At 34.7% G+C, this 19,547-nt stretch overlaps 1 protein-coding gene across 1 annotated transcript in view; it reads left to right on the top strand.

Moving 5' to 3' along the window:
* The first annotated feature begins 969 nt into the window (after positions 1–969).
* The window catches only part of LOC149792310 (transcription initiation factor TFIID subunit 8-like), a 32,274-nt gene continuing 13,696 nt past the window's right edge, over positions 970–19,547 (top strand). The window contains exons 1-3 of the mRNA XM_089970884.1: positions 970–1,243; positions 14,672–14,770; positions 19,406–19,468. Of these exons, the coding sequence (XP_089827010.1) occupies positions 1,105–1,243; positions 14,672–14,770; positions 19,406–19,468 (301 nt within the window). The 5' untranslated portion in view covers positions 970–1,104. The remainder of the gene's footprint in view (positions 1,244–14,671; positions 14,771–19,405; positions 19,469–19,547) is intronic.

Here is a 19,547-nt window from a genome sequence, read left to right as displayed (position 1 = left end):
CATGATATCCAACCCAGTCACATGATCCTGACACCAGGTCGACCAGTCCTAAACTGGCCTCTTAATGCTGAGGGTCTAGCGAGGCAGATGTCACTGCCATTTTTTAAAAATGTCTTTGGCATGACTCAGCCTGGGTTAGAACCCGTGACCTTCCGCATCCGAGGCGGACGTTCTAACCACTAGGCCACCGGAGCGGTCTGACCGATTTTATCAAATGAATGATGGCTATGTACTTTATTATTAATTTTATTTATTAATCCTAATCAATAATTATTATTTATAATCATTATGGCTCATCAATTTCTAAGTCAATACAAATATTTTACAGTATCAGCAACAAGCTGAAATAAACTATTTGATACCTTATATAGTTATAATGTTAAAAGGTTGAATCCTGTAGAAACAGCCATGTAAAGTTTCGCAAACATAATCGTTTTTCCGTGTTGTTTGTTCGTCTTGTCTAGGTTTTGTAATTGCCTTTGAAAAAAAAAAAATCATTAAATAGTCGAAATCGATCAGGTAAGCTAGATACTAGTTTTGCACTGTTCGTAGTCAGTTTATTGCATTGATCAATCCCTGACACACATGATCCCTTGCTGGATCCAGTGCACTTGAAAGGATTGTTCTTCGCCATATGACATGTATTCTATATATATATATATATATATATATATATATATATATATATATATATATATCTGATTAATTGTCAACGCTAATGTTATCTTGAAGGTTTTGTGAATAATTCCAGAAATTTATAAAGAAAATAAAGTATATTATATTTCTCTTAAAACATGTATAAAGTAAATAAAGTATATATTTCTATTAAATATCAGATCATACTATAATGATTAAAAGAAAAGAAAATAAGGACTTTACGTAGGCTCGGACGAGCTATTATTTAGAAAAGTCACGTCTAGTGCCCTTACTTCTACTTATTATTAGACTATCCAACACTGGTCAGTTACCTCCCTTACGAAAGTTGGCAAGGGATAGTGGATATTGCTTTTTACGTGTATTTGTTTCAGTTCCGTTTCTTTTCATGCTCAATTATTTAGTGCATAAGCAATTATTTGTAATATTTTATAATAATAACTTAATAAAATGTCATTTGACTCTGATGCACACGCCAGAGCAAGGCGGAAAGCCTTGCGCGTAGCGGTAGGTGCTTTGTGTACCGAAGTAGGGTTCGGAATAGTTGAAGATTCAGCGCTGGAAACGTTAACAGAAATGTTGCAGAGTGGTAAATTGCTTTATTAGATCAGTATTATTGACATATGTAAATAAGTTGCATGAAGGAAACTTAACATTTGTATAGTTCAGAACTTTGTTTTGATGTGTCATGTATTTTCGAGGTTCAAATGCTGTCGAGTAGCAAATGGACATAGTACACAATTAATTTTACTATATGTTCTCTACATTTGTTTCTCAGTACTGACCTTTCCACTGTGTGACAATCAATACAAATCATATGTTAATCTAAGATACCTTCAAAGATGACTTCACGGTGAAGTTCTTGTCAAAGGTTGACATGCTCTTTTTTTAGATGATTGACTGTCAGCATAACAGCATGTAAACAGAACACATATTTCACTTCCGGATCATCACCAAGGCCTTATTACTCACTGTTCACTGTCGCCAAAATACATACAGACAACAACACCCTGAGCTCATATTATCAAGAATAAACAGTTACCTTTAAATCCCTACCAAAAATGCGTAAATAAAACTCTTCTATCACCACCAAAATGAGAGAGGAAAAAATGTTCTAAAAATAGACTAGAACTACATTCGTGGGTACTGAACTGGAAGTATTAATTGTGATGTAATTCCTGATGCTTAAGCAAGGGGTGATAACTCTAAGGGTGCAAGAAACAGTTTTTGTGCATAAATTTAATGTTGTATACACTTGCCAAATATAAAAAAGATAACAAAGAATACACGAGTGAGGTAAAAAAAAAGTCAGTGTTTTTGGATATGACTAATAAAGCAACACATACCAGGGATGGTCCTGGCTTTTAAAAAGTAGTTGCCCCAAAAATCGCCAACCTCAATATTTTGTCGCCAATTTTCACAAAATCTCGCCAGAACAAGTAGTGATGATTTTAGGACTGCCCATTTGTTAAATGCATATGATGTATGCATATCTACTTTAAGGTCTGAGTGTTGGGTGGCGCCCTAAAATGGAAATAATCATTAATTTTTTATGCTGTAAGTATTTCATTTATACATGTTCTGATTTTATATATAATTAGCAAGAAGTTGGCATTAATGCAGCAATCACAGTATACTACAGATGTAACATCACAATAAATATATTAAGGTTGTACACGTTTTTCCTCATGTTACTGTCATTTAAATCCATAGAATATTACAGTTAACAAACTATAATACAATATTCTCAATACCTGTGTGATACACAACTTGTGCAGATTTGGATTAATTATGGAGGTAGTAAGCCGCAAAGAAAGTGTTCCTCATGGCATTTTTACTTTTACTAATAGCAGTGATCTTTGCTACTTCCATGGTCTTTGCATCCTGCATCACTGTTAGTGCATAGGTATGACTGTTGTCACCTGAAAAAAAATGCATTATCAAATGTAAAATATCTACTTTGCTGACAACTACAGTATCTCACTCATTTTTTAGAAATAGAAACATTGGATATTAAGCAAATCTATATTGTGTATGTTATTTTCCAAATAATAGTTTTGTAAGGAACTTTAGTTAATGACATGTTAATAATAAAAACCTATGGTCGTACTGTGCAATGTAAGATAAGTGACGTATAATTCGACTGTTGATTTCATGCATTCATTAATTAAATGCCTCCCTCCTTATGGCTAGCATCACAAAGTACATCTCTGTCAACCAGGAGTTTCTGAAATTTATATTTGCCATGCTTTACATGCTTTGCTTGTAGTGAATAGCTTCCTAAATCCCAAGAATGATCACTGAATGCTGTAGAATTTTTATCGACAAGCAAATATGATCTCCATTTCCACCAATGAAACCTACACAAGTCAACACCCAGCATTAATTTACCGTATACATAAGCATAAATTCACACCCATTTTAGGGATTTTTAGATATAACAGAAAAGGGCATGGTTTATTTGTCAATCAATTGCAAATGCTTTCACTCACTGTAGAACAGGCGGTGTCTTTGAAGTATGTTGAATAGGCTTAAGTCTAACCTTTAGCTATTGTTTAGAATATGAAATGGGGATATGTTATGGGGGGCAAATAAGGCACTCCACGGAGAAACAGCGTGTCCTTTTTGAAAATTTCATGTGTATTGGAAAAAGCAAAGAATATTTAGTGAAAATGATGCTTAAATATGACGCAAAAAAAATTCCCGCTGGTAGGTCCCAATCTGCGTTTTTGGATTCAATCTCCCGACTTGGCTTTTGAAAAGATTTTTTTTTGTGTGCATGACATGCTAGAATAACTGTGCTGTACGGTATGGTATTAACTAAATTTATTCAATGACTATTTGAATTCTTTGGAAATTAATTAATTCTTTATGTACATTTGAAACTTCAACACAGAAGGGGTATTTTTCATTTGTTGGAACATATTTGGATTTCTTGCAACTATTGGAATTGATAGGACTTTAACCCTTTACCTCATGCAAGCGTCTTTGGACGCCTCTAATCCATTCGAATGGAAGCGCCTTTTGACGCCTTTACTCCATTCGCATGGAAGCGCCTTTTGACGCCTGCTATAAACACCTGCTGTAAACATCAGCCTATTAGATACTACATTCATTTCTGCAAATGACAATTACGTCAGATCACGTGGTCGCTATGTATGCACTGGTTGATATCTGCTATTTTAAGTAACTGGGTCGTAATCTCCACTCTCCAAAATGGCGGTTGCGGATTTCATTCAGTACGTATGAAGTTTTCAAGATTAGAATCACAACTATGAAAGATTCATTAACTTAGGTAAAGGCTCTGATATTGATGTAGGCAGCAATTAGTTTTTATTGATTATCAAATTCAGATGACTTAGTGATGTAGATGCAGACGAAAAACATGTAAATTTTGAGTATGGGAAATGGCAGCTACGGTTGGTCACACGGCCTCACTGGCATGATGGTGAATGAGTTCTCTCTCGATTTTAAAGCATATAAAAAATTCTTCCGTGAAAAATAATTACACAGCTATAACAATTGGACTTTACTCTTAAATTTTTCCACATATAATATATGTGTACCAAAAATGTAAAATGGTTAAAACTGCTGTTAAACATAACATACACTACATTGCTTAACAGTTCACAGGCAGGCCTATGTGTATGCTGTCGACTAGGTAACAGGTGTTCTATTTATAGTGAGCTGCACTTTGTCACTATGGTCTATGAGGTAAAGGGTTAAGAAACTAGGAATTCATTCACCATGCTGTAAGTTAATTTGATTCTTTCGCTCTTGTAATTAGAGAAATAAATTATTTTTAATTATGCAAAACTTGTTTGTTTTGTTATTTCTTGTTGCGTAGTTTAAGTCTCTGCAATCGTAACACGGGATTGACGGCAAAAGGAAAAGATCAATGAGCAAAATTAGCATGTATTACTTACCCCGCTTGGATTCATGTTTGGTGACACACTCCTCCTTCAAAATATGACAGCCAGTTGTAAATGAATTGACAACTTGTCCTTGATACATATATCACAGAACATCTGCTTTAACTTTGTATCATATCTCAGCCAAGGACACCCAAGTTTCCAGCTGTCTTAGAAATTTTTTTGAACTTTTGACCCGTTCATCATGATGTGATGTTGCACTTGAAGCATTCGTACCATCACTACATGTAGATGATGTTGGACTGCCTGGTTTAATATCAGGTTCAGTGACTGTGTTGTCTGATGAATTTGCACTAAATCCAAATGCTGTTAATTTTTTAACCTACTGTTAGGATGAGATGATGAACATACAATGTCTAACTTACGTTTACCCATGTTAATGTTGAACTGTTGACAGTATATAATTGTGATTGAGACTTTTCCCATTTGCTTTGTATTTATACACAGCAATTGGTACTTCAAAGGTAATCAGTTTTCTCTGAAGTTTCAGCAAAACTATTTTATTGGTATATTTAAAAAAAAACAACAGAAAAATTAGCCATTCAGTTAATTGTAGCTGTTTCTTTTCACGTCTTCAGAGGTCGGTTGATTGTAGGTATAGTCCGATAGCATGATTTGAGTGTATCACAGCATACAGTACTCAAGCCAGATGTCAACATAAGCATATTATGATGTAACAATGCACTGTAAAGATGGATTTGTCAATACGAACAAAGGATTTGTTTATGAAACAGATTCCAGTCCATTGTGTAGCCAAGTTTGTGGCTTTTTTTCATTGTCCCTTTGAATTTCTCCACTCCAAATCCATGACTGAATGTACAAATTAAAAAACCAAAAAGGCTGTTGCCAAAAAAAATCGCCAAATGGATTATTTTGTCGCCAATAATACTGGATGTGCCTAAAGGGTCTGATTTCTCGCTGACAATAAAATGCATTGTTCAGAAATTGAGAATTTCTAAAATTGAACCTCCTGTGGCCGAAGTGATTAGAGCATCCACTATGGATGCAGGAGGTCATGGATTTGAACCCCAGCCTAGTGATGCCAAAGACTTGTAAAAAATGGTACTAGCAGCTGCCTCACTTGGCGCTTAGCATTAAGAGGCGCTTAGCATTAAGAGGTTAGTGTTAGGACTGGTCGGCCTGGTGTCAGGATAATGTGACTGGGTGGGACATCATGCTTAATGTCTGCAGCTAGATGCCCCAGTGCTATACACCCATGTAAACTGCCACACTGCAGACATAATAGCGATATGACTGAAATATTGTTAAAGCTCCGTTAAAAATCTTCATATGCTATTGATCCAGCTATAATGGCATTTGGGTAATAATAAAGCGTACATACCCAGAGAATATAACCAATAAATGTCTTGAGTCACTAAGGAAGCTCCACAGCATGCAAATGTGGCTTGCAAAACTAGTTTAAAGGTAAAATGTATACCAAAAGAAATGTTTTTCACTGTTTGTTGTTTGTATATTATAATGAAACTACACTATAGGAAATATTTGAAGGACTAAAGACAAACTTAATTTAAAGCTGGCTATTGGTCTAGAGACAAACATCAAAGATCATTTTATGTTACAAAAGCCCCTTTAAAAAAATGCTTTTATGTGGTGATGGTAAGACAAGGGACATAACTCTAAATTTTAATTTAATTGTGTTCCCCAGATGCAAAGTTTTGACCTTTGTGTGAGTGGTCTTGTGTTGTTTTCTTTTGAATCACAAAATCTTATAATTGAGTTTGAAATATAAGTCACGAATATTCATGAGATATTTGTGCATATGTATATGTTTCCTGGATGAAGACCATCACTGAAGTGAAGGTAAAAAAGTTGAACTAAATTTGGAAATGTGGATTTATCATCAGTGTTAAGTATATGCAACCAACTTTCAGACTACATTTCATATTTTAGAAATTGCTCTTGATTGTTGTGACATTATTAGTTTTAAAAATGAACACACACACACACACACACACACACACACACACACATATATATATATTAACTATGTGGCTGCTAAAAACTAAGGATTTAAGTCATAGAGAGTAATTTCCATTTATGAAATCTGAATCAGGCATACATAAAGTAAAATAATTGAATAAAATATGTAAATTCCGTATTCTGTAAGTTTATGAATAATTAATTAAAATATGTAAATCCCCAATCCTGTAAGTTTGTGAATAATTTATTAAATTAAATAAATCCCTAATTCTGTAAGTTTATGAATAATTGATTAAAATATGTAAATCCATAATTATGTAAGTTTATGAATAATTGATTAAATTAAATAAATCCCTAATTCTGTAAGTTTATGAATAATTGATTAAAATATGTAAATCTATAATTATGTAAGTTTATGAATAATTTATTAAAATATGTAAATCCATAATTCTTTAAGTTTATGAATAATTAATTAAAATATGTAAATCCATAATTCTGTAAGTTTATGAATAATTAATTAAAATATGTAAATCCATAATTCTGTAAGTTTATGAATAATTGAATAAAATGTGAAGCCAGTTGTCAAAGGTACATGGATAAACTTTGTGTTTTATTGCCAATCAGTTTGCTTCAATCAGTGAAATGTTTAAAAATTCATGTGCTTTAATTAATATATAAATCAATAAGAAGTTACCAGACATTATACTCATTCATTTATTTCAGTCTTTGGAATTACTTAAGATGGAATAAGGAGATGGAATAATTTTGTTAAATTAGATATATTTGTGAATTGTTGACTCATATTGACTCAGTGAAGTATATTTTCATTTCTTTTTTATTCGTTGAAACAACCTACCATTCACACATAGAAAGAGAAACACTTATTTCAAAACAACTAACGGCCATGTCAGTCTCACTGTCTCCATGTAGTACAAGTCTTACTCTTTATTTTTTATTGTCAATTAAATTGCTTCATTCCGTGAAAAGTTTAAAAATTGATGTGTTTTAATTAATGTATAATTGAGTAAAGCATAAGGCAAAAAAATGTTAAATATCAGTTCACTCCATAAATAACAAACAAGTCCAGCTATGAGTTTATGACTGTCAAAAACAAATGAATCATGATACATGTATTTTCAATTTGACTCGAGAGATTTTGGGGTCAAGGGTCAAGTGACTCTTTAGTTTTTTAATATTTTGAGAACCCTCACAAGTTTGTTGAAAGTAATACAGATTTCATAATGCATAATCACTGCTGCTGTTGCATGCAACATAGTGACATGATCACAGCATCTGTCATGATAGTGAGGAGATATAGCCATGTTTTATCATGAGTTATGAAAATTATTTATCATACACACATGCTTGTTAAAACATACTTTAAAAGCTGTCTATTCATAGTTACTGGAATATACACTTCCCCTCCCCCACCACCCAAACATTCCAGAGAGGGATTTTGCCTCAGTGTTTGAAGATCCTGGAGAAAACACTGCATTATACATAACCTAGAGACAAGTTTCAAAACTTACGAGCCCTTTACAGTGTTTTAAAAGGGCATTGTCCCCTTCATTCCCTAGAGACAAGTTCCAAAACTTACGAGCCCTTTACAGTGTTTTAAAAGGGCATTGTCCCCTTCATTCCCTAGAGACAAGTTCCAAAACTTACGAGCCCTTTACAGTGTTTTAAAAGGGCATTGTCCCCTTCATTCCCTTTGCTCTGCCCTTCTCTCTCAGACTGCATCTTGTCCTCCTTGGGGGTTGACATTTCTTAAATCTTGGCATTTCATGGGCTATGGTATTTTGGACATCCAGTAAACACTGTTAATCACTTCCAATGCAAGTACTATGTTAATTAGACCCATGGAGTGTATACATACATATACAAGTACTATGTTAACTAGACCCATGGAGTGTATACATACATATACATGTACTATGTTAACTAGACCCATGGAGTGTACACATACATATACAAATACTATGTTAACTAGACCCATGGAGTGTATACATACATATACAAGTACTATGTTAACTAGACCCATGGAGTGTACACATACATATACATGTACTATGTTAACTAGACCCATGGAGTGTATACATACATATACATGTACTATGTTAACTAGACCCATGGAAGGGGCCCCGAGTGGCCGAGTGGTCTAAAGCGCTCTCCGTTACGGATCACTGCCATCTCACCTCTGTCTGTATGGGTTCGAGTCTCGGATTAGGCTAATGTGAGTATGTGAGAAAGCTTGCCAGTAGCTTCTCGTGGGTCGGTGATTCTTTCCGGGGTTTTCCCGGGTTCTTCCTCCACCATTAATACTGGCCGCCATGTATAGCCTATCGTGTGCTGAAAAATGGCGTTAAACCCTACAACAACAACAACAGCAACAACAAGACCCATGGAGTGTATACATACATATACAAGTACTATGTTAACTAGACCCATGGAGTGTATACATACATATACAAGTACTATGTTAACTAGACCCATGGAGTGTATACATACATATACATGTACTATGTTAACTAGACCCATGGAGTGTATACATACATATACAAGTACTATGTTAACTAGACCCATGGAGTGTATACATACATATACAAGTACTATGTTAACTAGACCCATGGAATGTATACATACATATACATGTACTATGTTAACTAGACCCATGGTGTGTATACATACATATACGAGTACTATGTTAACTAGACCCATGGAGTGTATACATACATATACAAGTACTATGTTAATTAGACCCATGTAGTGTATACATACATATACATGTACTATGTTAACTAGACCCATGGAGTGTACACATACATATACAAGTACTATGTTAATTAGACCCATGTAGTGTATACATATACATGTACAAGTACTATGTTAATTAGACCCATGGAGTGTATACATACATATACAAGTACTATGTTAATTAGACCCATGGAGTGTACACATACATATACAAGTACTATGTTAATTAGACCCATGTAGTGTATACATATACATGTACAAGTACTATGTTAATTAGACCCATGGAGTGTATATATACATATACAAGAACTATGTTAATTAGACCCATGGAGTGTACACATACATGTACAAGTACTATGTTAATTAGACCCATGGAGTGTATAGATACATATACATGTACTTTGTTAACTAGTCACTTGGAATGTATACATACATACACAAGTACTATGTTAATTAGCCCCATGGAGTGTATACATACATATACAAGTACTATGTTAATTAGACCCATGGAGTGTATACACACATATACAAGTATTATGTTAATTAGACCCATGGAGTGTATACATATACATGTACAAGTACTATGTTAATTAGACCCATGGAGTGTATACACACATATACAAGTATTATGTTAATTAGACCCATGGAGTGTATACATATACATGTACAAGTACTATGTTAATTAGACCCATGGAGTGTATACATACATATACAAGTATTATGTTAATTAGACACATGGAGTGTATACATATACATGTACAAGTACTATGTTAATTAGACCCATGGAGTGTATACATACATATACAAGTACTATGTTAACTAGACCCATTGAGTGTATACATACATATACAAGTACTACGTTAACTAGACCCATGGAATGTATACATACATATACATGTACTATGTTAACTAGACCCATGGAGTGTATACATACATATACAAGTACTATGTTAACTAGACCCATGGAGTGTATACATACATATACATGTACTATGTTAACTAGACCCATGGAGTGTATACATACATATACAAGTACTATGTTAATTAGACCCATGGAGTGTATACATACATATACAAGTACTATGTTAACTAGACCCATGGAGTGTATACATATATATGTACAAGTACTATGTTAATTAGACCCATGGAGTGTATACATACATATACAAGTATTATGTTAATTAGACCCATGGAGTGTATACATATACATGTACAGGTACTATGTTAATTAGACCCATGGAGTGTATACACACATATACAAGTATTATGTTAATTAGACCCATGGAGTGTATACATATACATGTACAAGTACTATGTTAATTAGACCCATGGAGTGTATACACACATATACAAGTATTATGTTAATTAGACCCATGGAGTGTATACATATACATGTACAAGTACTATGTTAATTAGACCCCTGGAGTGTATACACACATATACAAGTATTATGTTAATTAGACCCATGGAGTGTATACATATACATGTACAAGTACTATGTTAATTAGACCCATGGAGTGTATACACACATATACAAGTATTATGTTAATTAGACCCATGGAGTGTATACATATACATGTACAAGTACTATGTTAATTAGACCCATGGAGTGTATACATACATATACAAGTATTATGTTAATTAGACCCATGGAGTGTATACATATACATGTACAGGTACTATGTTAATTAGACCCATGGAGTGTATACACACATATACAAGTATTATGTTAATTAGACCCATGGAGTGTATACATATACATGTACAAGTACTATGTTAATTAGACCCATGGAGTGTATACACACATATACAATTATTATGTTAATTAGACCCATGGAGTGTATACATATACATGTACAAGTACTATGTTAATTAGACCCATGGAGTGTATACATACATATACAAGTATTATGTTAATTAGACCCATGGAGTGTATACATATACATGTACAGGTACTATGTTAATTAGACCCATGGAGTGTATACACACATATACAAGTATTATGTTAATTAGACCCATGGAGTGTATACATATACATGTACAAGTACTATGTTAATTAGACCCATGGAGTGTATACACACATATACAATTATTATGTTAATTAGACCCATGGAGTGTATACATATACATGTACAAGTACTATGTTAATTAGACCCATGGAGTGTATACATATACATGTACAAGTACTATGTTAATTAGACCCATGGAGTGTATACATATACATGTACAAGTACTATGTTAATTAGACCCATAGAGTGTATACATACATATACAAGTATTATGTTAATTAGACCCATGGAGTGTATACATATACATGTACAAGTACTATGTTAATTAGACCCATGGAGTGTATACACACATATACAAGTATTATGTTAATTAGACCCATGGAGTGTATACATATACATGTACAAGTACTATGTTAATTAGACCCATGGAGTGTATACATACATATGCAAGTACTATGTTAACTAGACCCATGGAGTGTATGTAAGAGTTTAACATTGTTTTTTCTGAGTTCATCGTGGTATAAACTGTCAGTTGCCGACTCACACAGCAAATAATGCTCGAAGGGCGTTACGTAAGCTGTGTGAGTCGGCAACTGACAGTTTTTACCATGATGAACTCAGAGGAAACAACGTTAAACTCTTATAATTGAAATTGTAATTATTTGTTATGTTATTTTGTTTGCATCATTAAAACACAGAAATCTTAATTGAGCGTAGTAATACATGTTTGTGGTTTTTCTGTTGTATAGCTATTTAAGCACTTGGGATGTCCAGCTTGATTGCAATAATGTCATCATAATACCAGTCCTTCAACCAATGGAAGCCAAATTTTTTCAATTATTTTTTGTTCGCTTGTTAGAATGTTGTTTTTGTTTAATGCTTTGTGTCTGCCTTAACTGGCGGTGTTTATCTTATGCTGTACATGTGACTCTATTTATAGAAGTGAAAAATTAGTTCTCCTTACAGTTCATACAGAAATGAACGTAATTCGTTTTGATCATGTGGTAACATTCTGACCAATGGAAATGTTACTTTCCTGTACCAGCTACTGGCATTGCAATTATATATACATATACAAGTACCATGTTAACTAGACCCATGGAGTGTATACATACATATACAAGTACTATGTTAACTAGACCCATGGAGTGTATTCATACATATACAAGTACTATGTTAACTAGACCCATGGAGTGTATACATACATATACATGTACTATGTTAACTAGACCCATGGAGTGTATACATACATATACATGTACTATGTTAATTAGACCCACGGAGTGTACACATACATATACAAGTACTATGTTAACTAGACCCATGGAGTGTATACATACATATATATGTACTATGTTAATTAGACCCATGGAGTGTATACATACATACACAAGTACTATGTTAACTAGACCCATGGAGTGTATACATACATATACAAGTACTATGTTAATTAGACCCATGGAGTGTACACATACATGTACAAGTACTATGTTAACTAGACCCATGGAGTGTACACATACATATACATGTACTATGTTAACTAGACCCATGGAGGGGGCCCCGAGTCGCCAAGTGGTCTAAAGCGCTCTCTGTCACGGATCACTGCCATCTCACCTCTGACTGCGTGGGTTCGAGTCTCGGGCTCGGCAAATGTGGATATGTGAGAAAGCTTGCCGGTAGCTTCTCGTGGGTCGGTGGTTCTTTCAGGGGTTTTCCCGGGTTCTTCCTCCACCATTAATACTGGCCGCCATGTATAGTCTATCTTGTGCTGCAAAATGGTGTTAAACCCTATAACAACAATAACAACAAAGACCCATGGAATGTATACATACATATACATGTACTATGTTAACTAGACCCATGGAGTGTATACATACATATACAAGTACTATGTTAACTAGACCCATGGAGTGTATACATACATATACATGTACTATGTTAACTAGACCCATGGAGTGTATACATACATATACATGTACTATGTTAACTAGACCCATGGAGTGTATACATACATATACAAGTACTATGTTAACTAGATCCATGGAGTGTATACATACATGTACAAGTACTATGTTAACTAGACCCATGGAGTGTATACATACATATACATGTACTATGTTAATTAGACCCATGGAGTGTATACATGTATACATGTACTATGTTAACTAGACCCATGGAGTGTATACATACGTATACAAGTACTATGTTAACTAGATCCATGGAGTGTATACATACATGTACAAGTACTATGTTAACTAGACCCATGGAGTGTATACATACATATACATGTACTATGTTAATTAGACCCATGGAGTGTATACATGTATACATGTACTATGTTAACTAGACCCATGGAGTGTATACATACGTATACAAGTACTATGTTAATTAGACCCATGGAGTGTATACATACGTATACATGTACTATGTTAATCAGACCCATGGAGTGTATACATACATATACATGTACTATGTTAACTAGACCCATGGAGTGTATACATATGTATACATGTACTATGTTAATTAGACCCATGGAGTGTATACATACGTATACATGTACTATGTTAATTAGACCCATGGAGTGTATACATACGTATACATGTGCTATGTTAATTAGACCCATGGAGTGTATACATACATATACATGTACTATGTTAATTAGACCCATGGAGTGTGTAGGTCATGTATACATATACACACTATAGTAGAGTAGGAGCCCTCAGAAGAGATTGTATGATACTTACAATACAGCAACCAGCACCCTGCTCTGACTGTCAGGGGACAATACCACTTTACCTGAAAGATGGACTCATTATCAAGAATGCTACAACTACAACTTAGGGCAAAGAATATCAAGCCTGATTTAGATTTTATTTAGATGTTGCTAAAAATAAATGTGTTCTGTCATAGTTAAATAAAATGCTATGTGCCCTCCCCCTTTTTTTTTGTTCTTCTTTTCATCTTCTGACTAGTTCAAGCTTTGTGAGCAAGGAAAATTTTCAGCCATCTGTCACATGTTTACATGTCAACTATGCTGACTGAGATAGGAAGAGCCTCTCAGTCCTATGTTTTCTCTTTGTTATGTCACACTTTTAAATTTTAGTGCTGAGATAGGAAGACCCTCTCAGTCCTATGTTTTCTTTTTGTTATGTCACACTTTTAAATTTTCGTGCTGACGGAGATAGGAAGACCCTCACAGTCCTATGTTTTCTCTTTGTTATGTCACTTTTAAATTTTCGTGCTGACTGAGATAGGAAGACCCTCACAGTCCTATGTTTTCTCTTTGTTACGTCACACATTTAAATTTTAGTGCTGGCTGAGATAGGAAGAGCCTCTCAATCCTGTGCTATTCAAAGTTGATGTCACACTTTTAAATTTCAGTGCTGACTGAGATAGGAAGAGCCTCTCGGTCCTATGCAGAGCTTTCTGGGAGAACAGAGGTCATGGTCACTGATGTCGTCATGGCTGCAGTGGATCAAGGTCAGTGGTAAAATTAGGTTGCATTATGTGGTATAATAATTATAATAGTAATAGTAATAATAATGTGGACTTAGTACAGTGACAAATCTTTAGAAGCTCTAAATAATTCATAATATCAGATAATACATAAAAACATTTGACAAGATTACAGTAACAAACACAATGAAATTGCAAAACAAAAACATGCTGACAATAATTAAGGTAGTAAAAACTATTAAGTCTTAAAGTCTGTTCTAACTTGTAGCTGAAATAGGTGAGTTTTAAGAGTCCTTGCATCTTAGATCGATGGACTATTCGTTCTACATAGCTTGGCCCTGATACACAAAAGTCGGTGCCCATATGACTTTGTTTTAACAGTGGGTACAATGAGAATATGAGTGGTCCAAGATGAGTGTAAGTAAGTAAGGAGTGAGTGCTGTTGAGGGTGACACCAAGGATTTGTACTGACCGTGAATTTAATGTTGGTATTGCTGATAGGTATTGTTTGAGGTGAAGGATATGAATGAAAAAGTCTTTGTGTGGTGATCAGGATGGCTTCAGTTTTATTATCATTCATCTGCAGCTTGTTACATGTCATCCATGACTTCACATTGGAAATGCACCTTTCTATGCCTTGGATTGTTGCCTCAACTTCAGCTGGGTAGTTAGATTTGAATATTTGATTGTCACCAATGTACAGTTCGTCAGACACTGGATGTCAATTTATGACTCTTGAGAGTGACTGAATGTACAGAACAAAGAAAACTGGGCCAAAAACAGAGCCTTGTCGAAGACCAAAACATAGACAAACTGGGCCAATAACAGAGCCTTGTCAAAGACCAAAACATATACAAACTGGCTGGTTATGTTTTCAATTTACGGACACATTTGTTGACTAAGTAGGACTTGAACCATAGTAAGACTGTAGTTTGAATACCAAATATATGCTGGAGATATTGAAGTAATATATTATGGTCTGTTGGTCAAATGCTGCAGACAGGTCCTGGAGGGTGAGGACTGTAATCTTTCTGCTCTCCAGAACAGAGAGAAGGTCATTAAGTACTCTCACAAGGGCAGTCTCACCACTACGACAAGGATGATATTCAGATTGTACATTGTTAAAAATGACTATTTGAATCCAGATTAGATTTTTTATGTCAATGGGAGGCTAGAGATAGGGCGGTAGTTCTTTAAATCATTATGGTCAAGTGTCAGTATTCGTCAACAAAGGCTGTACAACAGTAGGTTTGAAAAATAGGAATTCCCCATGAAAGAGAGGTATTGATAACATCAGTTATTGAAGGCAATATTGAATCTAAGCACTCAAGCAGCAGTGACTTCAGAATTGGATTGAATTCACATGACTTTGGGGTTGTTATTGTTGTATGGTTTAATGCCATTTTTCAGCGCACGATAGGCTATACATGGCGGCCAGTATTAATGGTGGAGGAAGAACTTGGGAAAACCCCAGAAGGAACCACCGACCCATGAGAAGCTACTGGTAAGCTTTCTCACATACCCACATTGGCTGAATCCGAGACTCGAACCCACGCAGACAGAGGTGAGATGGCAGTGATCTGTAACAGAGAGCGCTGTAGACTACTCAGCCACTCAGGGCCCCGACTTTGGGGTGCTCTTCATCACAGTTGTATGTAGCAAATCCTTATAGGCAGGTTGCTGTGTATATTCTGTAACACAACTGTATGGTGATAAGGAGTCTGTTGAAATTGTGTTGTCAAGCTTATATGGAATGGATTGAAATTTTTTACAGAAGAAATTTGCAAACAGGTCCAGAAGGTTAACCAGAGGGAATTGTCTTTTGAAGTGGTATATGTTTATTCCTGGACATTAGTTTGTTTGTAATCTCGAGGAGGTATGGAACTATCAGTGATCTGATTGTTGACTGATTTTGCTGCATGAATTATGTATAGAAATAGTGAGGCTGGTGGAAAGCCATATCGTTTCAGCTTTATGGTGTTCTATTTTAACAGTGCGAGGCTGGTCCCAAACACTACTATACCATGGAGAACACATTGAGTTGATACTCTGTAACTGATATCCCTTTACTGCATTGACCATACAACCCAAATTAGGTTTTGTTGTGCTATATCCCTTTACCCAATTGACCATACAACCTAAATTAGGTTTTGTTATGCCATATCCCTTTACCCCGTTGGCCATACAATCCAAATTAGGTTTGATTATGCCATATCCCTTTACCACATTGACCATACAACCCAGATTAGGTTTGTTTTGCAATATCACTTTACCACATTGACCATACACCCCAGATTAGGTTTTGTTATGCCATATCCTTTTACCACGTTGGCCATACAACCCGATATTTGGTTTTGTTATACTATATCCCTTTACCCCATTGACCATACAACCCAAATTAGGTTTGTTTATGCCATATCCCTTTACCACATTGGCCATACAACCCAAATTAGGTTTGTTTATGCCATATCCCTTTACCACATTGACCATACAACCCAAATTAGGTTTGTTTATGCCATATCCCTTTACCACATTGACCATACAACCCAAATTAGGTTTGTTTATGCCATATCCCTTTACCACATTGACCATACACCCCAGATTAGGTTTTGTTATGCCATATCCTTTTACCACGTTGGCCATACAACCCGATATTTGGTTTTGTTATACTATATCCCTTTACCCCATTGACCATACAACCCAAATTAGGTTTGTTTATGCCATATCCCTTTACCACATTGGCCATACAACCCAAATTAGGTTTGTTTATGCCATATCCCTTTACCACATTGACCATACAACCCAAATTAGGTTTGTTTATGCCATATCCCTTTACCACATTGACCATACAACCCAAATTAGGTTTGTTTATGCCATATCCCTTTACCACATTGACCATACAACCCAGATTAGGTTTGTTTTGCAATATCACTTTACCACATTGACCATACACCCCAGATTAGGTTTTGTTATGCCATATCCTTTTACCACATTGGCCATACAACCTGATATTTGGTTTTGTTATACTATATCCCTTTACCCCATTGACCATACAATCCAAATTAGGTTTGTTTATGCCATATCCCTTTACCACATTGACCATACAACCCAGATTAGGTTTGTTTATGCCATATCCCTTTACCACATTGACCATACAACCCAGATTAGGTTTGTTTATGCCATATCCCTTTACCACATTGACCATACAACCCAGATTAGGTTTGTTTTGCAATATCACTTTACCACATTGACCATACAACCCAGATTAGGTTTTGTTATGCCATATCCTTTTACCACATTGCCCATACAACCTGATATTTGGTTTTGTTATACTATATCCCTTTACCCCATTGACCATACAACCCAAATTAGGTTTGTTTATGCCATATCCCTTTACCACATTGACCATACAATCCAAATTAGGTTTGTTTATACCATATCCCTTTACCACATTGACCATACAACCCAAATTAAGTTGTGCTATGCCATACAGTACAGAATTCAATGTCATAAAATAATTGTCATGTCTCTTAAAAAATGGCATTATTTTCCTGTAATAGTCAACAGAACTTAAAGCTGGTGCTGATTTCTTTTGAAGTTGGCAGTAGATAACAGAGATATGTCTTTAACTGATCACAAGTAAAATGAATTCAACACTTGTTTTTTTTTCCAAGTGAAATGTTGAACACATTTAATTTTTATCATGTTCATATGAGGGTTTTTCTGAAAAATTATTATCATTGTGCCAAATTGCTCATAAGGTGTGTGGCTACTGACAGTAGTGTTTCTTAGAAATCACAAAAATACACATCCAAATTCATAAAAACACTCCCAGAATGAAATAAATCATTAACTTAAAAATGTCATCATAGCTGTACATTCCCAAACCAGCACAAAGTTATGCCAAGTTTGTCAGCTCCGGATCACATTTCATCTTTGGCAGAAATGAAGACAGAATGTGTCTTGTTATTCATGGTAAAAGTCATCAACAGAAATCACCAATCAGAAGAAATCACCAGTCAGAAGAAATCACCAATCAGTTTTTCTTAAACTTTTTTCATAGTCATGTTATTTTTTTTCGGTGTCAGAATTGTATTGGATTTTTATAAAACATTTTAACAAATGGAAAAAAGATGACTTAGTCTTAATCAGCCTTGTTTATTTTATGACATGTATGTACAACTCATTTTTCTTTCAATAAAAATAATGCAAACATCAACTGGCAATTTTTTAATCAGTTGTTTGAGTTCTTTATATTGAAAGCCAATGGTCTCATGGGTTGCTTGAGTCCTTAAATTGAAAGCCAATGCTCTAATGGGTTATTTGAATTTTATTTATTGAAAGCCAATGGTCTCATGGGTTGTTTGAGTTCTTTTTATTGAAAGCCAATGGTCTCATGGGTTGTTTGAGTACTATCAAGTCAAACTTCATTTACTTGCTAAAGTTAGTAAGAGAATTCATTTTTCTAATTTTTTATTAAGATTAATGTTGTACAGATAAAAGATAAAATCTGAACAATGTTTGAATAAAGTTGTTATTAAATTAAGTTTTTTTATTCCTTCATGTATGCAACAATATTAAATAATTATCTTAATGTAATAATATTGTTATGTAATTATCTTATTCTAATAATATTGTTATACTATCTTCCCATTACAGGTATAAATGTTAACAGTATACCTGCTCATGCAAAACGTGTCAACAAATCTGTATTTATTCCACGTAAGTATTTACATCCCACTTGTAAACTTTGCATTACCATGTTTAATGGTATACTTAAATAATGGAAGCTTGGCGACAG

The sequence above is a fragment of the Sinohyriopsis cumingii genome, chromosome 9 (assembly GCF_028554795.1).
Source record: "Sinohyriopsis cumingii isolate HCF-2022 chromosome 9, ASM2855479v2, whole genome shotgun sequence".
Classification (NCBI taxonomy): domain Eukaryota; kingdom Metazoa; phylum Mollusca; class Bivalvia; order Unionida; family Unionidae; genus Sinohyriopsis; species Sinohyriopsis cumingii.
This window is presented reverse-complemented; position numbering and strand designations above follow the sequence as displayed.